Raw genomic sequence first — 27,840 nt, 5'->3', positions numbered from 1 at the left:
ATGCCTCTTCCTAACTGGGACATACTCTAAGCCCCTCACTGAGGTAAATCATTAAAATCAATTTGCATTCTCTTGAGCTCACAAAGAATGGTGCTGAGTGGTGGCAACAGAGAAAAAAACTCAGAGCAATGGGAAGTTAATCTGAGATAAAATATAAATAAAATACACACACATAACTACAGATATTTAATCAAGGAGAATTGAATGTATGAAGAACAGATAGGAGGGCAGTGAAAAGGGAATATATACACTCTGAAATTACAAGCCTTCACACCTCAGTTACACTTTTTAAAAAATGAGATATTTGGGGGCTTTCATGAATGAGAACTTAGATATCCTGCCTTTAGAAATCAGCATAGTCATTGTTTCCCTTTCTTATGCCTAAAATGGTCAACACTTCTGTCTTGTGGCCTGCAATCTCATTCTTCCTCTTCTACTTGTAGACCAGTACCAAGGGGCCATACCTCCTGCCCTCCTTCATGAAGCCTTGCTTGTTCATTAGATATGAGGCACAATTCCAGAAAGTGGTAGAACCAGGAAAGACTGAGGTTGAGTTTTTCTCACCAGCCCAGCAGAATCAGAGATTGAAATTATGTTTAATTATAAAATATAAAGACAATTATATTTCTGGCATGACTCAGTTTGTGGCCTGAGATTCACAACTAGATTAATTACTAGTGTCCCGGTGCATGGATTTGTGAACATTGAAAGGAAATCAATTAGGAAAAAATATTTTAATATCACTATTCGTCCTTTCTCTATAATAGAAGTGTCAACTAAATTCATGATCAATAATGACAGATCAAAACACACACGTGCCATTGGTGCCAGTGAGAGCTTTATATGTATGGCGCGTGCACGAGTCAACTTAGCCTTTTTTATATATAAAATACACTTTGCTTAATTAGACCTGCTTTCTGATTTAGCTAAACTTTTTCCAGCCCAGTGAAGCACCCCAACTTCTCTTCAGGTAATTGTCAGCAACACAGCAGTAAATATCAACATGAAGCAGATTATTATCAGATTATTATTGAAGATCAGCAGGGAGAACAAAGGGTACAATTTTTAACTACAGCAGTGTTTGACTATATTCTGCACAGTGGGAAAACCTGAAGTCATTTTCAAGTTCCACCATTTCTTACTTCTTTTCAGTTGGGTCAAGTTTCTAAACTTTCTAAATCTCTGTTTTCCAGCTAATGAAAAAGGATTCTACCAAGTCTCCTATCTACCTACTCTAGGACTTCTGTGAGGATCAAATGACATGAGGCACATGAAAATGCTTCACAAACATTTGGTTAAACTATAAAATGTTTGCACCTGGCTATAAAGCAAGTTGGGTTCCTGGACTAAAGAAACTCCAAGGAGGCTAGTCACTAGGGAGAGGAAGCTGGGCGTTGCTAAGTGACATCATTACCCAGTGCCCACAGTGACTATTTCCAGGTTGGGTTGGACTCTGGGCCACATTTTGCACCATGGGGTCTTGGCAGCATTGGCTGCAATTTGCTGAGATGTCACTCTGGGGTGGCAGCAGGGCCTGTGTCCCACTTGGGGGAAGCTGAGTGTTGGTTTGTCAGCACCAGGTCCATGGTGCCGTTTATTTTTAAATAGCCAGTGTGCATCATGGCAGCTCCTGCATTGAGCGTCTGCCCCCTGGTGGTCAGTGCATGTCATAGCTACTGGTCAGAGGGAAGGGCAGATACTTAGCCTTTTATATATGTAGATAAGAAAGGATCCTAAGATTTTCCCATGAGCAAAGGTAATATATCTAAATCTTTTTCATGACAATGTATACTTTCTTTTTTAAAAATCTTTATTGTTGAGAGTATTACAGATGTATTTTCTAATCCTGAAAAGATTAAAAGTAGACCAGAGGCAGAGCAGTTTGTCATATGTAGTAGACAAAATGCTGAGAGGTAGGGAGTAGGATCCTTGTCAGAAGCAGACAGAAGGTAAAGAGATTTCAATGTTCTATAGGAAACAAAACAAAACAAAACAAAACCTTTTTGGCTAAGTAGAAGATTAAGAGATTAAAAGGGAAACATGATAAACTGATACACAGTGAAAAAAATTGGGGGAACACAGAATGAACAGAGAAGAATAAGAGGGGGAAAGAAACAGATTTTGCAAGAAGTTGGCTGGTTTGAAGTCAAGATTCCTCCTAAAAAGTTCTTAAAAGAGTAAAGAAACAGCTAACCTGTGGCTCAAAGGCACCAGTGAAGTGAAGAAACCAGAAGAAACTGGCAGAGACTGGCCAGATGCTCACCAAGCCTGTCTTCTCCCCAGGAATATAAGATTATATTTCACATTTTCTCTTGAAAGTTTAGCAGAGTCATGTGATTGGATTCTGTGAACAAATTGAACACCCCCCCGCCCCCCCCCACACACACACACTTCCAGGCTTATCCATACATCTCCTCTACCCTTCTATTTCCCCTTCACCTAGGAAGCTGGAAACAAAGGGCTCTGAGATAGGAGAACCAGGTGATGGAAGTAACTGGATTCCCGAGTCACTGCTGGGATGAGAGCCACACATTCCACACTAGAATATTATATGAGCAAAAATTTTTATTGTGTACTCCACTGAGATGTTAGGATTCATTTGTTTCCACCAACACTATACTGTTTCACAAACACACACACACACATTCTTTTAAAATTAGGGACTGGAAATGGGACTCATAAATTGGAAGGACTAACAGGAACCATTGATGCTATGGAACCATTGATGCTATTGGTAATAAGCTAAACAAACACACACATATTACAGATTTACTCCAATGGAAGGCAGTTTGTACTTCCAGTATTCTGATATTCTCATAAAGTTTAAAATTGAACCATATGTAACATGTATAAAAGGTTTAGAGGAAGGGATGGGAAATGTAGAATTTGAGAGAGGAGGCACAGCCAGGGGAGATATGACCTTCACCACATGCTTGCCCTTGGATTATGTCAGCAAAAGAGTAATGCAAGACTAAACACTACAGTAAAGTCTCCAGGGAGAGGGAAGTGAAGTGGGTGGAGGTGGGCAAAGCACATGGAAAACGGGACACCTGCAATTAAGTCAACATTAAAAATTTTTAATAAAATAATAAAAATAATCCTATATAATAAAAGGCTAATATGCAAATCAACTGAACGGGGGAACAACCAGTCGCTATGATGCTCGCTGACCACGATGGGCAGATGCTCAATGCAGGAGCTGCCCCCTGGTGGTCAGTGCATTCCCACAAGGGGAGCGCCTCTTAGCCAGAAGCCAGGCTCAAGGCTGGTGAGCCCAGAGGTGGAGGCCCGCATCTGTGGCAGCGCTAAGGAGCAGAGAGCTGAGTGGTAAAGAGTAGCGAGCAGGAGGGTGGTAAGGAGTGAGGGGTCCTGGACTGCAAGAAGGTGCAGGCTGGGCTGAGGGACCCCCAGCCCCCATCCACAGTGCATGGATTTTGTGCACCGGGCCTCTACTAAGATAATAAAAACAGTCAAAACAAAACAAAAGAACCATTGGAAAGTGAACTTGCTCCTGGCTACACTGAGTTTCGCTGAGGTTGTTTTAAATATCTCCTACCTACATCATTACAAACAGGTGAAAACTTACGGGGAGTGAAAGGAGGATAGTTCCAGTTGTTATCTTCACACCCATGATCAGAACCTTGGAGAATAGATACTTCCTCCATTTCCTTCAGAGACACGAAATACACAAAGTGGAAAATGTTATTGATTTATAGTTAGTTGTTAAAGAATGTTTACTGAACTAGAAGCTGGATAGCTGGCGTCTCTTATTGATTTTGGAATCTTAGGTAATCTTAAATTTTCTGACTTCTGTTTCATCTTTTGAATTATATTGTATCTACAGTACCTTCCAACTCTAAATTATATCAGGTACATTTAACCTTTTATACCTTGATTTCAATTAGTTCATTAAGAAATACTATTTCAAAGGCTAATTCATACCTTATGAGATTTTATTGTTGCTGATATTGCCTCAGTATTGTTTTAAAGAATCTAAGATAGAGTAATATTCTATTTCATAATTTTCCCATTCTGTTATTCTACTCAGTGCAGGGCTTAAGAAGATAGAATTGAGATAAAATCCATATCTTTAAAAGAGCTTGCAAATAGGTGATGTGTAATCCTGCTAACAAAAATGTAATTTTTCAAATTGCAAATAAATTTTCCCACCCGCTAGCCTCTAAAAAAATAGAAGGACCATTAAATTATTCTTTAATTATTTACTTTAAATTTTAATAAATCATTGCTACAAATAATGGCACCTGTAGTTTCTAATAAAATAGTATTTTTAAAGTTAAAAGACAATTAATTTAGGAAAAAGCTGAGTCCATGAGAAAGCAAAATATTTTCTTAAAAAATAAATAACCATTTGGTAGCAGATTGAGAATTAAAATCCAGAGGGTTGAGGCATCTAATTTATTGTATATTATAAGCTCAACATTAAGTAAAAGGATTTTAAATATCACTATGTCAAGTAAACTATTTTATTAGAGATTAGAGTTAAAATTCATCTTAAAATTAGAAATATCTGTCTCCAAAGTAAGTTTTATACTGGAATAATGACTTACAAGCCACACTCCATCAAACTCCAAAGTTTTATGAAATTCTTGAAGCTCTTCTGTCCACCATTGAGTACAAGCTGGATTATCATAAGCAGGAAAGACTATCTTTCCGGGATATCCCTAAAAAACAAAGAAAATTGTGGTGGTTTATCTGATGATTCACACATGCATTTATTGCTGGCTACTATCTCTTCTACCAGAAGGCCCATGTAGCTTACATTTTAGAATCAAAATGTGTGACTGTCCTCCTAAAACTAAATGTTAAAATAGATGCAAGGAACCAAAGGAAGAAAAAAATAAAAGGAAAAACAACTTATTATAGAGATGAGAAGCCAGCAAATGTCGCTTTTCTCTAATTAAAAAAAAAAAAAGTAAAATTTCATATGTCAGGCCAATTGACATGTTTAAAATATGGAAAGTTTAACTAGATGATATTTTAGAAGAGAATGACTTTGTTTAATGTGTTGTTAATTGAAGATCACCTAAAACCTGATTTGAATAATGCGATTTATAGATAACTAGAGGCCTGGTGCACAAAATTCGTGCAGGGGGGGGGGTCCCTTAGTCTGGCCTGCACCCTCTCCAATCCAGGACCTCTCGGGGGACATCCCTCTCGCAATCCAGGACCACTGGCTCCTAACCCCTCACTTGTCTACCTGCCTGATTGCCCCTAACCACTCTACCTGCCTGCCTGATCGCCCATAACCGCTTGCTGGGGGGCAGGGCCAGCCCAGCGAGGGGCCGTGGTGGTTCTGGTCTAACAGTCGTTATGGTTGTGACGCCTTTACGATCTCTGGCCTTTTATTATATAGGATATGTTGGTTTTGGCATAGAAACAATCTTGTTTAAAGGGTTTAATGCATTTTGTGCTTTTTACTCAGGTCAAATATATTTTATTCTATCTTCTCTTCTTATCTATTCCTATCAAAGATTTATTTTTAACATTGTCCACAAAGAGCACGAAGATATAGTCATAGCCAACTTACTGAAAATTCTAAATTGACAAGACTCAAAGTTTTGTACATACATTCTTGCTTATTTTCCCAACAAATTTATAGATTGTCATTTAGGAACAACTTTATGCTCAGGCAGTATAATGAATAGCTATCTATGTCTTGGTTCTTTGTTTTAGGTGATGGGTCACCATATAATAATCAGAAGTAACTTTGAAACTCAGGGAAAAGATGGTGTGGCAAAGGAATCACCTACAGTGACATTGTCCCTAGAGCAAGCCCAGGAACATTCATTCTAACCAAATTCCTTTATAACTAACCCACACTACCTCCAGCACTATTACCTCTGCCAACATCTTAGATCAAATGATTTCTGTTATTTATTGGTCAATGGAGGTAACTATCTAATAAAATTTTTGTGGTTATATGCAAATTCCTAATTACATACATCTCAAATATGAATACTATTGAAATGACTCATAAGTCTGGATAATCTTTTCTGGTAAACAAAACAATTTTTTATGTGACCATGGCCCCTGATTTTGTACTTATATATGAATATCGCTCTATCTGATATATTAGAAATTCACATCAAACAAAACAGCAAAAGCAAAGAATTGGTTTGGAGAAGGAAGGAAACTACTGTTTCATGAAAAGTTAGAATTAATGAAAAAGAAAGTAAATAGAAAAAAGTATCGTAGACAAAGTCAATGATGGGAATTAAGTGAGAAGTTAGGTAAGGGTTCATTGATAACCCTAAAATGGTAAGTTTTGCAAAGTTAATTGCCTGGGAGCAACAAGAAATGAGGCCACGTGAACTTTTAGATGAAGTACCAGTTTTAATAAATCTTCCATCATCCAATCATCTAGGGCTGACCCCACACATAATTAGAAGAGAAGTTTGACTGCAAAATTTAATTTAAAATACTCTTGAAAGCTCAGCTGCCCTGAAAATAGGTTCCTAAGCAGCTTACTCAAATGCCTGAAATTGCTACCTTAGGATAAAGGCTGGGCTCTATCTATAAGTCTCATGAAAATTAAAAGTATATTAGCTGAGGTAGGTTTCACATTAGCCTATGAGCATCTTGCTCATTACCATAGTTGAATTTATTGTCTGGGGATATAAACTTTAAGAATAAATTAACTTTCTTCTAATAATATATTGTTTTTCAACTATCTGTATTATTAGAGGGTCAGGATTAGCTTTCTAAAGACTAGATCTTAATTATTCTGCCACAAAAAAGAAATCAAAATATGTAATGTGATAGAGGTGCCATCACTACAATGGTAATCATATTGTAATAATCAAATTATCAAATCAATATGCTCTACACCTTAAATTTATACAACGTTATATGTCAAATATATTTCAGCTAAAAAACAATTTCTTAAGAATTTTAATCATTCTACTATTATATCTACTGTTTTAAAAATAATAACAGAAACTCTAAAGCCAAGAAAACAGTAATAATACTGTAAATTGCCTTCTACTCATTGTCATACCAAAAGCACAAACTTCCCCCAAATAACTGTAATATACTCTGATTTATTTATTTTTTTTGAGAAATTACCTGTCCAGTGACAAAGCCTTTATTCCCCAAGATCCATACTCTCTTTTTTCTTCCATTCTTATAGGGCTGGTATTCAGAATCATGTAAGATGCCAGGATTCTAGTAAATAAATATGATAATAAATATTATTTTTATAAATGTCTTTTGCACTTTAAATGGGATAGTAGGCCATGGAATAAGTGTTTGAACATACCATAATAATTACATATTTCTGTCCATGTTCGTGTAAGTTCTTGGCAAAATCTGAGAGACCAGGGAAAGCCTTTTCATCAATAGTGAAGTCCTTCTTTCCATCCATGTAGTCTATATCCGAGTACTGAACATCCTGGAAGACAGTGCTGGCCAATTAGAACCGAGGCAATATCACCATGCTGATAACTCTGGTTCTTCATCATTAAAACTGAAGCCATTTTTCTTTTTTTTAAATATATTTTTATTGATTTCAGAGAGGAAGGAGAGGGAGCAAGAGATAGAAACATCAATGATGAGAGAGAATCATTGATTGGCTGCTTCCTGCATGCCCCCTATAGGGATGAAGCCCACAACCTAGGCATGTGCCCTTGACTGGAATCAAACCTGGACCCTTCAGTCTGAAGGCCAATGTTCTATCCACTGAGCCATACCAGCTAGGGCAAGCCATATTTCTTAATGATCCTGGAACTTCCAGGACTTGGCTACTTCTTAGGAGTAAATAAGCCCTTTTTGAAAGAGTCAGACACTCTTAGGTTGTAGTTGTATCTCTTTGCCTTGATAGATGCCTGTCATAAAGTATTGGGAGGAACTTGAAGGTAAGGACTGTGTCTTGTTCATCCCTGTAATTTAAGAGCTTAGATGCTTGAAGTAAAACAGGTGCTCTTTAAATATTTGTTTGAATGAGCCCATGAGTAATGTTATTACCATGTACTAACTTGGACCCTAGACATCAAGTTAAAACATATCACAAGAGGAGAAAATAGCCTGCTTGTCTTATAAAACATCTAGCGTACTAATTAACAAAGATAAATGACAAAGGGACAGAGCTTTAACTAACCAAACTCTCATACACACATTATTTTTGTGTTTGCATACCAACCTGTGAGAAGCCGATGTTATAATTTTTAGTGGGAGATTGAAATGTATAGGAGCTAAGTGACATTTCCCAAAGTCAAATGCAGGAGTAGGTGGGGGGTTAATTGGGGCTTTGGTGATAGACTCTTTGACTGCAAATGCTCTTTTGTTCCAATTGCCACATACTTCAAAGACATCTGAAGGTCTTCTAAATAATTGTTCATCCTGCGGTTGGTCGGTCGTATGTCAGAGGCTAAGGACTGAAGGAAAATGTGGCTTGTGGCCTATAGCCAATGCAGCACCATCTGTTCTAACACTGGGCAGTCATTTTAGGACCCAGGTGTCCTCCACCGTTACCTGGTGGGAAAGATCTGATCCATGAAAGAAAAGCTCCTTTGTTTAGGAACCAGCAAGACCTCAAAAGGGTTTTCCCTTCAGAGGCCTGGGGGAGATTGAAACCAATACCACATGTAGCCAGGGGGCATGCAGGAGATAGCTGAGCGATCTTTCTAACTCTCTATCCCTCTCCCTTCTTCTCTGTAAAAAATCAATAAAATATATTTAAAACAAAAAACAAAACCTTAACTTAAAAAAAAAAAAAGAACCACTTTTGAATCCTGGGCCTGTCATTGAGCTAGCTGGAGTGACCTCAGGAAAGTGATTAACATTGCAATGTCTGCATTTCCTCATTTGCAAAATACCAATAAGTGAGGGTCAACCATGAATGTGAAAGCATTTTGTAAAATAATGATGTGGCAAGATTTGGCCTGGTTCCTCCTGGAATTGTGTGTTGATAGCAGATATCGGATAAATAAAACTAAATACATAATAATCATGTCCCCTTAACAACAAAACCACACAATGACCAGGTTTTCTCACAAGAAAAATTCATCTCATTGCCTGCCCTCATTGCTCCTCTGAGAGGAGACTGAAAGCTTCTGAGATCAGGCCAAAGTCATTTCCACCCATAATATCTTCCTTCAGGTATTAATCAAATATATGTTTATATCACAGTTCCAAAGATTGAGCCCAAAATAAATTGTTTTGATAACCTCATTAACTACATGTTATACATCTCCAGGGAGAAACTTTTCAAATATTATATACTTAATAATGATCTTTTTATTTACTAGTGGACATTGGTCATCATAAATACTTTACAACCACAGAGCTTTCAAAATGAGGATGTTAGATCTAGAAAGAATATCCAAGGTCACTATGTGAAACTTGCTGTGATTCACCATTATAATAATCAGCACTTGTTAACCATGTCACCCAGGTGTTGCTTTCTCTTATGAAATAGCAACTAACTTTGATGGAGTCCATCCTTTGTGTTACATGCTTTACATGCACAGTTTTAGGCATTCTTCACAACCAGCCCACCAGAGTAAGTCTTAGGTTTTCATTTTATAAAGAAGGTAACTAAAACACAGAGGTGGTAATTAACTAGCCCAACATTGCATAGAGCTAGAAAGAGGAAAAGCTAAAATTCAAAATCATATCCTTCTGACTTCATAGCTGTGCTCTTCCCATGATGACGTAAGTAATTTAGTTTGCAAATTTATGACAGTAGGTCTATCTATCATCTATCCATCCATCTACCAATTTATCTATCTGTATTTTCCTAGTATATTAGGTACAAAAAATAAAAGATAGAAAATGGCATCTTGTTCATGATAAGATAAGTTCCAACTTACATATGGGATCCTAGCTTTACGAGTTCGGTCTACAACCTCTTTCAATCCCTCGATGTTATTATAATTCCTGCGACTAAGCTGGAAACCAAGATTCCAGTAGGAAGGCAGGAATGGCCGTCCAACGAGCTAGAAAAATAAAGAAGTGTCCAAGCATTTAGAATAAACACTGTTTGTAGCAACATGTCCAATACAGACAACTTTGTTTCCATTTCATTATCTGTTAAGTTCTCAGATCTAAAATATCAGAGCCAATTCCTTGTACATAATTTATTTTCACTAAATTTTTATTTACTGCATGAATGAACTTTACTGATTTGTAGCCTCAGGTCTTCGGGATGACTGATCATGCATGGTTGGACCATGAGTTCCTTGAAAACAGCACAGCATCTGTTTAAAACCTCACTAAATGACTTATTTTTACATTTCTCAAGCCTTGCACGGTGCCTCTTAGCACACAGAAGGCACTCAATAAATGTGCATCAGAATAAACATACGATGAATGGAAGACTCACAATCCCAACATATGTGATCCATAGTTTGCCCACAAGTTTTATTTTTCCCAGGCTAATTTACAATGAGTGTATGCGATAGCAGCAATAAAGACTATCTAACTACAAAGCCATACCTCCAGGTATTCCTGAACCACTTCTTCTGGAGTGTCTCCCAGGAACACATAAAAGTCAAAAATGCCCCCGATGGTGCGGTAAGTGATTGCAGGAGCCGGCTGAAGGGTGACCTCTGCAAGTATTAAAATAAGAGCCATTACAATTTCATGGTTGAAAATATATTCTTCTGCAGAATTTAAATATGTGAGCTACCGAAAACAGTCTGTCTCATTTTGAAAGAGATGAAAATCACACCTGTTCCTTTACATGATTGCTGAAGCTTATCAAATATTAAATGAGTACAACAACCATGAGGAATTAATTGGTTTTTTTAGGAGAATGAAAAATAAATTCTATTTTAATCTGGCTATATAAAAATACAAATTTCTGGGATTTGCTACTAATTTCAGAGAAAAGAAAAACGTTTACAACCTTATTAGATCATTTTACCTACAATTAAAAATAAAAATAAACCCTCATCCAGAAGCTGGAGGAGGGAGATTCTGGAGTGGGGAAAGGGTGGGCTGTGAGAAACAGCTACAGATGGACAGTATGTTTACATGTTGAAACCTACAGGTGTCTTTGGAGTGGGTCTATCAGTGAATCCTATCATCTATAAAATATTATGGGAAACATTATACAAAAAGAGACCTCTGAGGCAGTTTTCAATAAAAATAGCTTTCAGCATGAACTGGATTTGTAGACAGGTTAAACTGCTTTCTGTTTCCAGTTTCTGATGAAGCATAGTAGGTCCAATATGCCTCCTGTTAAACTGTGATCTCACCATACGAGTCATTTTTATAAAAGCGGCATCCCCATACATATTCCTGCCAAGGTAAAATGATGTTTCCTACCCATAGCATTACTGTTCATCAGAAAGACCCCAAAAGAGGAGCCACTGGTGTCTTCAAGGCACAAGAAGAACGTGTGAGCTCCATACAAGTTAATCATGCCCTGCCAACAAACATGAAAAGAAATAATAGTACATATGTAAAATGTTTTTATTCACCCCAAAATATAATCAAAAGCCATGCACAACATGTACTTGGTCAACATATGTTGTAGTTAGTATTGTATCCAAAAGGTATTAAAATGGTAACATCAACGTGTGTTTATGATATTTCCACACAATGGGATACTCTATGCAATAAGAAGTGAAATGCTAACACATACTATAACATGAGTAAGTCTCATAAATGTTATGCGAAGTAAAAGAAACAGACACAAAAGACAATAGGCCATGATTCCCTTATAAAATGTACACAGAAGTAAAGTCTCTAGAGACAGAAAGATTAGTGATGGTCTGAGACAGGATGTAAATAGAAATTAAATGTAAAAGTTTTTGGAGTGATGAAAATGTTCTAAAACTAGATTATGTTAATGACAGCACAACTCAGTGAATGTACTAAAACCATTGCATTGTACACTTAAACCAAGTGAATTTTATGGTCTATAATTATACCTCAATCAAGTTATTTATTAAAAATTAGAAGTTATTTGTAATGACATAATAAAATGATAGCAGAAGATGACAATAGTGTGAGAAATTTTGAATGTCTTCTTTATGCGTAACTGCATTTTCTGATCTCTCTACAATTAACATATAATACTTAGGTAGTAATAAAGTTTAAAATTTTTAAAAATGAAAACATATTAAACCTGTCACAGGGCTCTGATGAGAGCACTAATATAAAAAGAGACAATGTGAATAATTGTAAGGGATATAAGAATAGAATATATGAGACTGTAACATATGGAAAGCTTTATGGAAACTCCTTGTGTGATATTGCAAAATTAGTCCTTGGCATATAGGGCAATTGTACTGATTACAGTAAATTCCAGGAGAGGAGAAGAGAATTGGCATGAAGTGTAAAGTAGAGAAGACTAGCAGACCTATGCAAAATTAGGCCAGATTTAAAGTTATAGCCAGGAAGAGTTATGGCATCAGCCCTTGGCTAGAATACAAACTAAATTTAAAATGCTAAGAAGAAAGAAGGAGAGGTGGAGGAAAGGAAGGAAGGAAGAAAAGAAGGAAGGAGGGAAGCAGACTGGCTATAATATTGTCATTAAATTACATATATTTATAAAGTGAACTGTTTTGGAAAATTGATATGTTAGTATTGTGAGTTTACAAATCTCAAGAACAAGTACATACTCTCCAACATAAATTGGGCAAAATAGTAAATAGGCGAACTCTGTAGGTTACTTTACAGTTTTCCTCCCTCTGTAGGTTACTTTCTGAAAAGCAGAGAAGGTATCCCTCACTGTGAGAAATCAGGAGAAAGGGGCCCTCACCTTGGTGGGGGTGGCATCCCGGGTGAAGATGGGCCAGGTCTTCCAGCCCATGTCGCGGCGGTACTGCTGGTGCACGTGTTCTCCCAGCCCATACACGTTGGCGCTGGGCAGCAGGAAGGACAGCTGCAGGTACTGATTGGCGAACAGGAGGGGCCCAATGCTCGTGTCCAACCTGGGCCAGGGCGGAAGAGCGAGAGTCACCAAACCAGCAAGCAGCTCTCTCTGCCAGGAAACGGTCTGCTCCCTGCCCTGTACACTTCGAGAACAGTTGCTTCAGGTCTTACCATCCACTTTCATGCTTTTGGAGAAGGCCTTTCTAGGGTGTCTCTGATTCTTTAATTCCAGAGGAGCACAGCACTGGAGATTTGATACCAAAAACTCAAGTGGGATGATTGCGGGATGGGCAGACCTGACCTTACATTTTCTGTGCATCTACTTCATGTATGCGCTCCACTGGGTGCTTTATAAACATGGCCTCAGTACATGTAGCAACAGCAGATGGTTTGATTCCCTTTCTATGGACAAGGAAACAGACTGAGGAGGTGAGGTACTGGGCCTCATATCACATAGCCTGGTGACCTACTGGTACTGGGATTTGAGTCCAGCTTTTCCTGATGTTAATTCTTATATGTCCACTAGCACAATTTATGACTTAAGTTTAGGCTCTCATTAGGTGCTGGGTGGTAAGTTTCCCAGGAAATCATCATTTGGAATGCTAAACAATGAAGGTGAGTTCCAGTGTGAGTGGTAATCCAAAATAAAAAAATTCCCTATTTCATCATATCCAAGAGTATATATATGACTCAGCAAACCAGCACATCACATTTTAGTTTTTGTTTTCTGGTCTGTCATCATTACATATTCACAGCATTAATGATTTTAACTGAAAGCTTTGACTTTTTCTGAGATTCAAACATTTTCCCAAATATACTGAGCTGATCACCTGCCCACAGGAAGTCAGAATGAATGACATTGGAACTGTATATTCAAAGATATGCAAAGAGTGTTGAAAAGCTCACAAGACTTTTTTGTTGCTCATCCTCATTATTTTGATGCCGAAGGGTTTCTCTATGACCTCGATGTAATAGCTCCGGTTGGTGGAACCAGCAGTCATATTAAACAGCTTAACATGCTCATGGGAGACTTCATAGCGTGTGTTATTGGTTTCAGTGATCTGTCAGGAGAAAAACAGAAGGGACAGCTTCAGAACACAAAACTTCCCTTTAGAGCTACAAAATATTCTCACTCCCACATGGCCCCCAATGAGAATAGCTTCCCATTCTTAACCCTGTGTTTCCTGATTTGTGAGAAGAAACCCCCCAATCATTTGTCCCCCATCAAATAAAAATGAGCCTGACCATCAGATCTGGAGGTCCCTGCAGAGAGAAACAGAGGTACACCTGCTTCCACACTTCTATGCAGTGCATAAAGGAGAATAAGCTGAGCCCTGCGTTCTTCTGAGTTATATTCAATGATAACTACCAAACTGACCTTAAAACGAAGACGCCTGGGTGTCTGATACTCTGCTGTGAAGTGGGCATTAGAGACATCATCTCCAAACCGAGACGGGGTTAGCACCTTTTTCAAGCCAGCAGTTAACCCTGAAGTTGGGGGGACAGAAAGAGGAGAGAGAGAGAGAGAGAGAGAGAGAGAGAATGAGGTTTAGCCTTTATTTTGCAGTTAACTAATCTGGCCAAAGAGTTGTAGCTGCCAGAGGGGAAGGGGGTTGGGGGCTGGGTAGAAAAGGTGAAGGGATTAAGCAAAGACAAAAAACAAACAAACAACAACAAAAAAACACACCTCATTGGCATAGACAACAGTATGGTGATTATAAGAGGGAAAGGGGGTGGGAGGAGATAGAAAAGGGTAAAGAGGAGGGGTAAATGGTGACAGAAGGAGACTTGCCTTGGGATGGTGAACATACAATACACAGATGATGTATTATATAATTGTACACCTGAAACCTATATTATTTTATTAACCAATGTCACCCCAATAAATTCAATAAAATAAGTAAAAAGAAGTGCTTTGGATATAAATAACAATAGTATTGGATTATACAACTATAAAAAGGAGTTGTTGGGGAACACAGTGCTCACCTGTGCTTTCATATTTAAGGCTTCCATTGACTTCATAGCCCCAGTTCGTGGGGAAGAAGCACCTGGGGACATTAGTGTCTGACACAGGCTTCCAGCAGCACTTATATTTCTCAATGCAGTTTTCCTGTAACAATGGCACAGAGTTAGCATTATATGAAATGAAGGAAGGAAAGTATTATATGTCTGTTTATTTATAACCATTTTTTCCAAGAAGGATTTAAGATCGCTCAGAATTACTTTCAGTCATTTATTTATTATTTTACTTATACACTTATCCAGCCATCCAATATGTACTTATTTCCTACCAGACAAGGAACTAAAAGTAGAGATAGATAAGGCACAGTTTTTGTCTGGGAATACACAGTTCTTCACAGGGGCTAAGGGATCACACCAGGCCTCTTACCCAGCCTAAAAGGCTACCAGTGGGGTAGGGAGGGCTTCCAGGCAAGTAAAAGGTAAGCTCAGTCCTAATGCACCAGGAGGGGGTAGACAGGTCAAAAATAGAGCAGTATTCTAAGACAACAAAACAGCCATGCATGACAGACCCAGGGACGCCACAAGTTCGTTATGCTGAGAACACCGAGTAAGAGAAATGAGGCTGGAGGCACACCATGTCCGCACAGAGGTGAGCCGGATGAGGACCAAGTGGATTGAGCTTTCTCGGGAGGAAGAGTCACGGACATGGCTGATGATACGTCATGAAGACGTGTTTTCTAAAAGGTAAGAAAAGTAAAGCAAAGGAAAATAGAGAAACTTAAGATAGAACTAGGACAGAGGGTGACATTAAAAATATCACATGTGGCTTCTCAGAGAGGTTTGATTATACATTTTTTAAATTCCCCTTTTTTGGTGAGATGTCTTTTCAGATAAACTTACATAAGAAATAAGCCAGTCAGAGAAGGATAAATACCACATGATCTCACTCATTTGTGGAATATAATGAACAACATAAACTGATGAACAAGGACTGATCCAGAGACGGAGAGGCATTGATTGAACTGTCAGGCCTTGGAGGGAAGGTAGGGGAGGTGGGGGTAAGAGGGAGAGATCAACCAAAGGACTTATATGCAAGCATATAGGCCTAAGCAATGGACACGGACAACGGGGGTGGGGGGTTGGGGGGGAGGGCATGAGCTGGGGGGGTAGGGGATAACGTAGGGATAAGGACACATATGTAATATCTTAATCAATAAAAAATATATTTAAAAAAGAATCGTTTTGTTATAATAAATTAATAGATGGCAAACTGATTCAAAGTGTTGAACTAAACACAAGCACTCATCTCTTCACCCAATTAAACTTACATAAAGGGATAGAAATGCCATTAAGAAAAAAAATACAAATTCACTATAAAACAGCAAAACATACAATATGACTGACCAGATGTTATGAAATTCTTGAAATATAGAAAATAGATGTTATCAACTCTAAGGGAAAATATATTCATAGTCTAAAACACAAGTGGAGAAAAAGAAGTGCTCTAAGCCAAGTCAGTGTAGAGATTAAAAATGAAATGAGCCAGGCTGGTGTGGCTCAGTGGTTGAACATCAACCTATGAACCAGGAGATCATGGTTTAATTCCTGGTTTGGGCACATGCCCTAGTTGCAGGATAGATCCCCAGTAGGGGGTGTGCAGGAGGCAGCCGATAGATGATTCAATTCTCTCTCATCATTGATGTGTCTATCTCTCTTTCCTTCTTTGTAATCAATAAAATATGTTAAAAATAAATAAATACATAAATACATATGAAATGAGTGCCTGCTCTGTTCAAGTATTTATATAAGGTCACATGACACAGTGCTGTCAGCAAGCATAGTAAATGAGACAGATGCCACCATTAATTAAATAGACCTTATTTCCCTACTGGTTTGAAATGCCACTTTTATTATAAACTAAGTTTAATTGCACATATATGAGAATATGAGTATGTATTTTGAGATGTTCTATTATATTCCAGTGGCATATGTATCAGTTCCTGCTATAATTCCACTATAGTGTCAGGTTATGTTTTGCTTTTAGTTTAGCAGATCAATAAATCTAAAGGCGACTCTTTGAAAAGATCAAAGAAATACGATTATTTCTTACCAAATTCTCCTTTGACAAAAAGAGAGGGAGACAAAGATGATTAGAAACAAAAATGGGAATAGCATGCATATAAGCATAACCAATGGACATAGACACTGGAGGTAGGGGAGGCCAGAGGATTGTCAAGGGCGGGAAAAAAGGAGGCATATGTAATACTCTTTGTAATACTTTAAGCAATAAAACAATTTTTAAAAAAAACAACAGGCCGAGACCGGTTTGGCTCAGTGGCTAGAGCGTCGGCCTGCGGACTGGGGGGTCCCGGGTTCGATTCCGGTCAGGGGCATGTACCTGGGTTGCAGGCACATCCCCAGTGGGAGATGTGCAGGAGGCAGCTGATTGATGTTTCTCTCTCGTCGATGTTTCTAGCTCTCTATCTCTCTCCCTTCCTCTCTGTAAAAAATCAATAAAATATATTTTAAAAAATAAAAATAAAAAAATAAAAAATAAATAAAAAAAACAACAGATACATATGACTTTTTAACACAAATAGAAGAATTATGGGACAGCTATTTGTATATATATTTGCCAATAAATGTGAAACTGTAATTTGAATCTTTAAATAGTATAATATTAAATAATGAAAATTAGGTGGGAATAAATAGAAAACCTTAGAAGGACCAGTAGCCATGGGAAACTGTAAATAGTCAAAGATTTTTCCTTAAAAAAAAATGATATCTTGCCCAGATAATCTGGGGAATAGAATATTCTCATATTATATATCAATATATTTTTAGAACATAGGAAAAGGTGGAAACTTTCCTGACTCATTTTATTAAACTAGAATAATTCTGACAACAAACTAGGCAAGGGAAGTCCAAATAAACAATTAACCAAAAATATATAGTGAACTAATTTCACTTAAAAATAATGATGTATAAAATTTTAATTAGATGTTAGATTTTAATTTATTAGTGCATTGAAAATTTAATGCATACTAGCCAAGTATGGATTATCAAGAGAAAGCTGGAATGGTTCAAAATCAATTAAGCAACATTGACAAAAGAAAATAAAAAGATCATATGACCATCTCAACAGAAGCAAACCATTTTTAAAATATAATAATGTGATAAATTTAAATGACCTAAATTTAAAAAGCAAATTGTATAATAATATACACAGTATAATTAAATCTGTGTTAAAACAAAACAAAAAAATACATAAATATATGTGCAAAATATATGCAAAAGCACAGAAAGACCAAGAGAAAAATACACACCAAACTATTGATTGATTCTGGGGAGAGCATTTGGAGGTAGAGAGGAAGCTTAAAATGAGTAGGACTTTCCCTTTTATTCTGTACATCACTATAATATCTGAATATTTCTTATTAAAAGAATATATTTATAGATTTCATGATTTAAAAAAAACAAAAGAATATGTCATAATACTACTCATTTGGAAAAGGTATAGTACTGACAAGTATTTTAGATGCTGACATCTGATATAATTGCTCTGAAAAATCACAAGAATATATCTTACATCAATGTTCACCATGCTTATTATAAGCAAAGCAATTACATTATAACTATAAAATCTTCTTTAATGTATTCATTTATTCTCCATACATGTAAATTATGTTCCTGCCCCATCCTCTTCAGATATCAGAAGGCTGGAGGGGGTCAGTGGAAAAGAGTTTTGGGTGCTGGTAACCACTGGATAACTGATTTTCCTAAGTCTGAGGCAGACAGTAAGCACTTCTGCTGCCTCTGAAACTGAGGTCTATAAAGTCCAAAAGGTTAGTTTTATTGCCATAAATTGTTCCAAAGTCCACAGACCTCTACAAAAATCAATAAAACAAGAAATCTGCTACATTTAGGTAAACACAAATTTTTGTACATGCAGTCTGCCCTAACATCCTTATTTCAGTTTTAAGCCATTACCAGTACCACAGAAACCAAAGGTCAGATGTTTAAGAGATATACAGTGTGGAGCAAAGGTAGATTTACAGCTGTGAATACAGGAAACAGAGCTCATTTGTATTATTATTTACTAATTATTGTTATTTTCCATAAGAACAACTATAAATCTACTTTTGTACCCTACTCTGTATATTTTCTTCTTTTTCTATTCTCTTTTAAATATATACTTTTCTTTATTTCAGAGGCAAAGGGAGAGGGAGAGATAGAAACACCAATGATGAGAGAGAATTATTGATCGGCTGCCTCTTGTGTGCCCCCTACTGGAGATCGAGCCTGCAACCCCAGGCATGTGCCCTGACCAGGAATTGAACCATGATCTCCTGGTTCATAGGTCTATGCTCAACTACTGAGACACACAGCCGGGCACTCTTTTTTCCATTTTCAATGTCATTACAATAACACAGATTAGCGCCACTTAGAAAATACAATGGATTGTATTTACAATAGAAACTATGCATATGAAAAATCTAGAAAAAAAACTTCATAATGCTTATGTAATACAATACATATTAAGAAAAACAAGAGTTAAAATGGAAAGACTTTTATGTTTTTAAAATGGGATGATTCAAAATTATTGAAATGTCAATATTGCCTAATTTTAACCTAAAATTTAATGTAGTACTTATTAACATCCCGATAGGATATTATGGGATATAGAATATAAAATATGAAGTAAAGCAATAAAATGTAAGTGTACTTTATTGTACAGTTTTTCATCAAAACTAGCAGGGTTCAAATAGTTGAAATTCTTGTAGAAGCCACTCAGAGAGAAAATGTTGGTTCTTTCGCACAGGTTCATCGGGCTCTCTTGCCAATAATACGATTCCAGAAGACTCTTGTTGTAACAAGTCACCTGAATTCACCAAGCGACTCAGTCATTCATATCTGCTTGATGGGTTCTCTTCTCAAGGGATACATGGTCTAGCCCTAGAACAACCTTTCTGTGGCTGCCCTGGGAATAACCCTCCACTAGGAACTCACCCTCCACTCTGGATTTCAAACCCTGTGGGCCAACACTCCTATCATTTCCTACTCCTCTTACTGTTACCCTATCCTACTTCCCTCACTTCTTTAGTGTTATTTCAATAAGACAAGAAAGAAATAGTAACACCAAACAAGTCAGAGTTCCATAACCTACTCCACCACCACTCTCTCCCCACTTCACACACTCATTTCTTTTCAATAAAACCCAGCAAATCAATGGCAGGTCGCCCATTCCTCTGACCTTTGACACCATCTCGCCAGGCGCACAGTCTATCCTATGTGATTCAGGGATCTCAGGGCACCGTGGACTAAATGGAGCATCTGCATAAAAATTAAAGAACAAAGTTAAAATTCTGTATGTGCATAATCACGGTTCCAGGAATGAAGCAGTGTCAGACTTTCAGCCTATTCTCCAGTCAATGAACACTAGTAGCTGCAATCTACATTTGTATACATTTCCCAAGTGTTAAATACAGTTGCTTTTAAAATATATTAAAAGAATGGACTTATACAGATTTTTTTATTTAAAAATACCAAAAGAATATATATTTTATATTTATTCTATATTTGTATTTATTTATCTTCCATACATGTAAATTATGTTCCTGCCCCATCCTCATTTGGAAAAGGTATAGTACTGACAAGTATTTTGATATTCTCATAGAAGCTACTCAGAGAGAAAATATTGGTTCTTTAACACAAGTTCACCGGGATCATTTTGCTTTCTGTTTCATTGGCTTTTATTGAGATGCAATTCACATACCATAAAATTCACCCTTTTAAAGTGTACAACTCAATGTTGTTTTTGGTATTTTACACAATTGTGCAACGAATCACTACCATCCAATTCCTGACAATGACACTAAAACAAACTAAAAGATTCTGCGTACAAAGACAGCAGCAACAACAACAAAAACACAATTAACAGAGTGAAAGGGCTTTCTGAATAAATTCTACCGATCTGATGTACAAAATTGTGCCTATAGATAACAATGCTGTATTATACACTGAAAAAACTGTTAAGAGGGTAAATTTCACTTTAAGTGTTCTTACCACACACACACAAAAAAAGAAAAGAAATGAAAACTCCTTTTCAACTCATGGAAACTTCTTGGAAAAACACATCAGGGCAAGCCCACTATGTAAAACATTTAAAATTTGAAGCATTCTGCATGAATTAGAGTGTGGTTCAGAATGAATGCAGATGCAAAGATCTAATTTTATGTTAAATAAAAGAAACTACTTATTCATATACACTGGACAGTAATCTCATGGGACTTGTGATCCAAAAATATTGATAGGGAAAAAGCAGTAATAGGTCAAAAACAGTTTTTATCAATGGTTTTCAAATCATCTTTCAAAGTCATAGTTGTTTCTAGAAAGTGTCAATTTACTGTGGAGAGTGTTGAAGAGATTGAGTCAGTAAAGTTCTTCTATCAGTATAATTTCTTTTTACCACGTGTTTAATCTACAATTATAAAGTAAGCGTTATCAAGCAGAATAAACCTAATTGAGAATAGATTTTTGTATGACACTTTTTTTCTTATTTAGAGTATAATGTGTGATTAAAGGAGAAAGCATTCTGTTTGATGCTTCTGTGTGACAGAGAAAACAGTTTCAAAGATATCTACGAAGAAATCATAGCTATTCCAGTCAGAATATGGACTGGAGGCTAATTGTAATTGATATATGTAAGCCAAGTGTATCAGCCCTCCCCTTCTCTGTAACCTAATGCCCTTTGCCATAATGTAATGGGATTGGGCACAGTTACCTCAAGTGTTCTTTCTCCTTGAAAGCCCTATTACCTCATGACTCTAGGTTGAAAAACAAGTATTTGATGGGCCTAATTGTGCATCTTGTTAAATTTGTTTCAAATGATACTTTTGAGGCCTTAAATATCATGAGCATTTAAGATTTAATTGCAGAAAAAGAACACAGCTTTTGGAGATTGACCTAAATTAGCTATGAATGTGAGTTATACATAATGCAGTGTGTGGCATGCCAAGGAGTGAAGGAGTAAGATGATTTTTTTGGCATTCTGAAGGGACTTCCTTCCAACTCAGCAGCCATGAGTATCCCCCTTACCTGGAGTAACCTCAAGCACCAGAAACAGCAAGAAGATATCTGCGGCCAATACAATTAGGAAGCAGATGAACAGAAAGATTTCCAACACACCGAGCTTCCTCGCCATCTAGATGGACACAGATAACAGGATTTAAGCAAACCATAAAGTCCCATCAATCCAAAAGAATAGCTAGGCATTATGATTAGAATGGGAACTCCCTTATGAGATGACTAGATTATTGGCATTTCTCTTTACATAATCTAGAGAATATTTTTTTCATCACAGTGTCATCTAAGTCTAATCTATGCATCCAACACTACTACAGCTCTTGCCCTTTTTGCCTGCAGAGGGATTGAGTATTGCCCAAGGAAAAAATACATCAGACATGAAGAATGAGAGGGAGAGAGGAAGAAGAGGAATGAAGTACAGGAGAAAGACAGATGAGGGGTTGAGATGGCTCAGAAAGCCCTTTCAGATACCACTTTGATCTCCACAACCACCCTGGGCAGTAGAGAGGAGGGTACAGTCAGGGACAGAAACAGTAGCAAAACCTGAATCCATGTCTTCTTTTAATAATTCCCATGCCATGATGTTGAGGTGTTTAACTGTTTAGAGGTCACTAATCCTTTTTACAATCTGGTAACAAAAACTACTAATCTTGATCACCAACATAATGCTTGCTTCACAACATATAAACCCATATAAATTTGGTGGTTCACAGAAGCCCTGAAGACCATGCATAGGCTCAAGTTTTTAAATATTTGGTGTATTGGAGGGAAATCAAAGGACTTCAATTCTTGGCCTGGATTTTGTACTAACAGATGGATATTTTAGCAATTTGGGTGTGTGTTTCTTTATCTACAAAATGAGCTCAGATTCAGGAGGTACTCTCATTCTGGTACGCTAATTATATCAAATGAAACATTATATATACTGAGTGGCCAGATTATTATGACCACCCCATCAGTACTTCGTTGGGCCACCTTTTGCCTTCAATACTGCGGTGATTCTTCTTGGCATTGACTCCACGAGATGTTGAAAGGTGATGAGAGGAATCTGACACCATGCCTGATGAATAGCACTGTCCAGTTCTGTGAGATTTGATGGTTGTGGAACCAGGTGCCTGATGGTTCTTTTAACTTCGTCCCACAAATGCTCAATTGGATTGAGATCTGGTGATTGTGGGGGCCACCTAAGCAAGGTGAAGTCTCCCTCACATTCTTGAAACCACTCCTGCACAATACGAGCACCGTGGCAAGGCGCATTGTCTTATTGGAAGAAGCCATCTCCATTGGGATATGTCATCAACATGATAGGATGAACTTGATCTGCAATGATACTTAGGTATGTTGTGCTATTCAGACATTTATAATGATCTGGCCCTCTAGCAACTTCAGCGGGAAATTATAGCTAATTTGCCTACAAACATCAGGTGGTCATAATAATCTGGCCACTCAGTATATATATATGTATATATATGCCTCACAATTCCACACCATCTTTAACTTCAGTGGCTCACATCACCACTCTATTCCCATCACTTCAAACGTTGCCTATATCCTGGAATTTATCACCCTCTAGATCTACTCTGAACTCTTAACCTCTGCTTCCTATTTACTGGTCAGAAGCTCATATCCTTTTTCTCTCATTGCATTGTTACCTTATCCTTTGACCATATTGAGGCTTCTCTTTCATTTCTTTTTAGTCTCTTAGCCCTTCCTGGTTATTCTCCCCAAGTGATGTATAGGCCTCAATATCTATTGCTCTCATCTTCCTTGCTACCTTGTCTGCTACCTAAATCTATCTAATGAAACTATCCATCCAAACATCTGTCTCGGGGCCATGCACTTAGCCCAGTGTAAATGCCACTGGGTTCATAATCTCCCAAATATTCTGGCATGCTGGTTGACAATCTTGCCTCTCATTTTTCACAGCAGAAATTTCTAACATGATTATTTTTTTCAAGCCCCAACCTCTGTCACCAACACTCGCACCTTCAGCCAATATCATCTCCAACATCACACACAAGAAAACTATTTTGCAGAAATGATTGCCTCTCCCTGGTTCTCAACCAGTGTTTTTCTACAAACGTTTTTTACATCTAGGTAAATTCTCATACTTTCCCTCTCTGTGGAAGAGTTTTCCCTCTTCTTGTCTAAGCATAATCCTTGCTATCTATTCTCTAGTACTCATAGCCTTTAAATTTCTCAAAAAAATCATATTCAATAATATTGTGATAAGTTTACCTGGTGACAGATGATTACTAGAGTTAGTGAGGTGATCACATTTAAGGTATCAAAATGTCGAATCACTATATTGTACATCTGAAACTAATATAACCAACATAAGATTGTATGCCAACTATACTTAAATAAAAAATAAATTTTAAAAAATAAAATTATTAGCATTAAAAAATATTGGTCCACCAATTACCCTTCCTCTTTCTTGAATTACCAAACTCTCCCTCTGAAGTCACTCTTTCCTCTCATAAATATATCATCCCAAATCACCCTAAACTCTCTTGATGACTCAGTGTTCTTCTCTAGGTTCCCTAACTTCCTTTCTCCTTTCATAGCTATCTTTCCAAAAAGATAATTCCACACTGTCTGCATTAGCTTCCTCATGTTACTGGCTTGGCTTCTGCTTCTTGCATTCCACTGAAACTGCTCTAGCCAAGGTCACCAGCGACTCAGCTGCGGAATACAATGGGCACTGTCTAAATCATCTAGCATAACAACCACACCCTCCTCTTTCAAATTCCCCACCTTCGGATTATCATTCCATACTTTTCTGGTTCCTTTTCAGTTTTCTTTGTAATGCCGTATTTCATTAAATGTTGATATTTCCTGTGTTACTTTCATAAATCCAATCCCCACTCTCTTGAGCAATCTTCACCACTCATATGACTTCACATAACAATAAAAGTCAATCCAACCTGGATTTCTAGCTCAGAAATTTAGATTCATATAGGCGATTGCTTATTGGATATCGCACTTGGATGTCCCACAGACTTAACCGAATTCAACAGATTTAAACATGAAATCATCTCTCCCAGCATCCTGTTCCCAACTTCTACTAGTTCTGCCAAATTGGCTGCTTCTCAAATAATTCACATCTTGAGGAAGAGAAAAATTACAATTTCTTTAAAAATCTGGGTAACATTTTTGCCTCCTCTCTGCCTGTTAGTTCTCACAACCAGTTACCAGCTAAGTCAGACTAATTTCCCAATACCTGTCAACTCTGTTCCTTCCTCTCCTGTTCTGGAAATACTTTAGCCAGGCCATCTGCTTCTTGCATTCCACTGAAACTGCTCTAGCCAAGGTCACCAGCGACTCAGCTGTGGAATACAATGGGCACTGTCTAAATCATCTAGCATAACAGCCACACCCTGACCTGAACTGTAACCTCTGCTTCCCCACCGCTCCCTGTTTCCACTCGTTCTGCTCCTGGTATCCATTCAACACACCGCAGCTGAATTGATCTTTCTGCAGCACAAATTGGGTCATTTGGTTCTCCTGTGTTCAAGTCTTCGAAGGTTCTCCAGATAACATATAAAGTCTGTGGTTTGTAATCAAAGGTCATCAGATACCTCCCAAGCCTAGCTGTCCAGCCTCTTCTCTTGCATATGTTCCAGCTATGCAAACTGACATTTCTGTAGTGACAGTCTATAAGTCCATGCGGACAAAAAAGTTTCTCTCTCTCTCTCTCTTTCTAATTTCACCTCTCCTTTAAATTCCCATTTCTCTGCACCCCTGCTCATCTTAAACCCAGACCAATGACATGACCATTTCTACAAGTATTTTCATATATGTATAGCTTCACTTTTTAATTAAGGTAGCCTTTAAATTAATGCGTAATAACCCAATAAGTACCTTAATTGCAAAATGGGGGTGAGAAGCACGGATATATAAATTATTTGCCAAGATGTGGGGGTGGGTGGGTGGGTGAGGTTAGGTTTGAGGTTTGGGATAGCAGTTGAAGTATATTAACTATTCCTTCCTATTAGCCTAAATCTATCAATTAGGTGTCTCTCATCTAGTCAAAATTATTCAAAGGTTTACTCTAATCCCCATAATATATATTTCATATTATTATATTCCCATAAAATTCCCATATCAAAGTTGATCAGGCAGGTGTGAAAGTTGACACAGGGGCACCATTTTAAAATGAAGCCAGAAAAGCCATGCCGGATGAACTGCCTTACCTCTTGCCCTTACACCTTTGAAATGTTTGAACTGGACAAAATGACCTTTGGGCTGGGTCACAGCCGCATTGCTTTGCAAACAACTGTAAGCTGACTGACAGGAAAGCAGACACCCTAACCACAAGGACTGACATACTTTAAAATTAGTAACCAGCATGGATAGCTAAAAACGAACTTAGTTGTTAACAACAATAGAAAACCTTTTCCTCTCTTCATATAATAATATCCCCTCCTTTTCCCATAAAACCCCCCTGGCTTTATCCTGCAAATGGGACACAATTTGGGCTTCCACCTAAACCTGTGTTCCCCAATTGCAATTCTGTGATCTCAAAGAAATGCTTGTTGCTTCTCACTTTGGCTTTTTATTTTTAGGGTAAGGCAGGCATCAAGATTCCCATCTTATAAATAAATGCTAAAGAATTTTGTCTAACCACAGTTAGTAGTAGAACTGAGGCAGAAACTGAGCAGCCCTGCTTTTTTAAAAAAAAAGTTCATCTTGTTTTGTTGTATTGTTGACATTATTACAGAAATCCCCTATTTCCCCTCACTTCCCCCTCCCACCCCACCTCAGGCCTTCACCACACTATTGTCTGTGTCCCTGGGCTATGCATATATGCATATAAATTCTTTGGTTAATCTCTTCCCACCCACCACCCCTCCACCCCCATCCTCCCTCCCTGCCCTCTGAGATCTGTCAGACTGCTCCATGCATCTATGTCTCTGTACCTATTTTGTTAGTTTATTTTTTTCATTAGATTCCTGCTTATTAAATTTGAATACTGTCTCGTAGACTGCAGAGCTTAAAGATCTAGAAGCTAAATCGCTAAAGGTAGAATTTCAAGACAGTGAAAAGAAGTCTCAGAGACCCAACCGCACTTGCTCTCAATACCCAATTTAGTTTCTTATCCTTATAACCCATGACTCATCAACATAGCCAACAAATTGTCCATCCCTTAGACTTCTGTGTTTCTCTCTATGGGGAGACTTTTCTTTGCAGCTTCAACAAATCACAGCAGACACCTCTTCCACAGCTCTTTAATCCTCCTGGGGGAGCAGGTTCAGCACCTGAAGCTCAGGGCACTGGGGACAGTCCCAGGCATTTTCCTACCAAAGGAACTGTTGTCATCCAGGTAGAAGGTAGGAGTAGAGATTCCTAAAGGTAGAAATTCTTCCCTACGTAGAAACCCTCCTTGCCCAAAGCCACTTTTCAGTATAAAACAAAGTTTTAGAATCAATTTAAAACCAGGTTATTACTAAAAACCTTAATAATTGTGTAGCCACTTCCTTCTCTGCCTGGAAAGATGCATTCACCTAACTCAACCCATGCCACTGTCAGCTAGCTCTCCTCACAGTGTGTGTGAAGGGGAGAAAACATCAGGCCCAGAAGAAAAGCATGGGCTGTCCGCATCCCTTAGCAGAGAAGGAAACGGGGACATTTACAAGAAGAAAGGGACAAGTCTTGTTCAAAGCACCTCCTGCATGGGAAAAAGTACTCACCTCATAGCCGTATCTTATTTGCTGTGTCTGTCCCTTGGTGGTTCTTAAGGAGCACTGAACAAAGGTGACTGCGCTGGCATAGCCATCTTCTGCCAGGATTAATTTATTGCCCTGTAAAGCTGGTGGCAATTGGAGGAGAGGACTGGATTTTCCTACAGACCATAAAAGGCCCTTGTTTCCCTGTGATATGGAGGAACCTTCATTTGTTAATGAAAGGGGAAGGTGGAGTTTTCATGTATTAGTTCAGCCTCTTCTG

At 37.8% G+C, this 27,840-nt stretch overlaps 1 protein-coding gene across 1 annotated transcript in view; it reads right to left on the bottom strand.

The window, feature by feature from the left end:
• LOC102436473 (probable maltase-glucoamylase 2) overlaps positions 1 to 22,009 on the bottom strand; it is a 93,289-nt gene extending 71,280 nt beyond the window's left edge. The window contains 13 exon segments of the mRNA XM_023758888.1: positions 3,587 to 3,668; positions 4,569 to 4,682; positions 7,087 to 7,185; positions 7,280 to 7,411; positions 9,831 to 9,956; positions 10,456 to 10,568; positions 11,290 to 11,389; positions 12,731 to 12,902; positions 13,750 to 13,904; positions 14,222 to 14,331; positions 14,830 to 14,953; positions 20,060 to 20,139; positions 21,904 to 22,009. Coding sequence (XP_023614656.1) covers positions 3,587 to 3,668; positions 4,569 to 4,682; positions 7,087 to 7,185; positions 7,280 to 7,411; positions 9,831 to 9,956; positions 10,456 to 10,568; positions 11,290 to 11,389; positions 12,731 to 12,902; positions 13,750 to 13,904; positions 14,222 to 14,331; positions 14,830 to 14,953; positions 20,060 to 20,139; positions 21,904 to 22,009 — 1,513 coding nt within the window.
• Positions 22,010 to 27,840: the final 5,831 nt, after the last annotated feature.

The sequence above is a fragment of the Myotis lucifugus genome, unplaced genomic scaffold (genome assembly GCF_000147115.1).
Source record: "Myotis lucifugus unplaced genomic scaffold, Myoluc2.0 scaffold_141, whole genome shotgun sequence".
NCBI classification, from domain to species: Eukaryota; Metazoa; Chordata; class Mammalia; order Chiroptera; family Vespertilionidae; genus Myotis; species Myotis lucifugus.
Note: the sequence above shows the minus strand (reverse complement) of the source record. Positions and strands in the feature narration are given on the sequence as shown.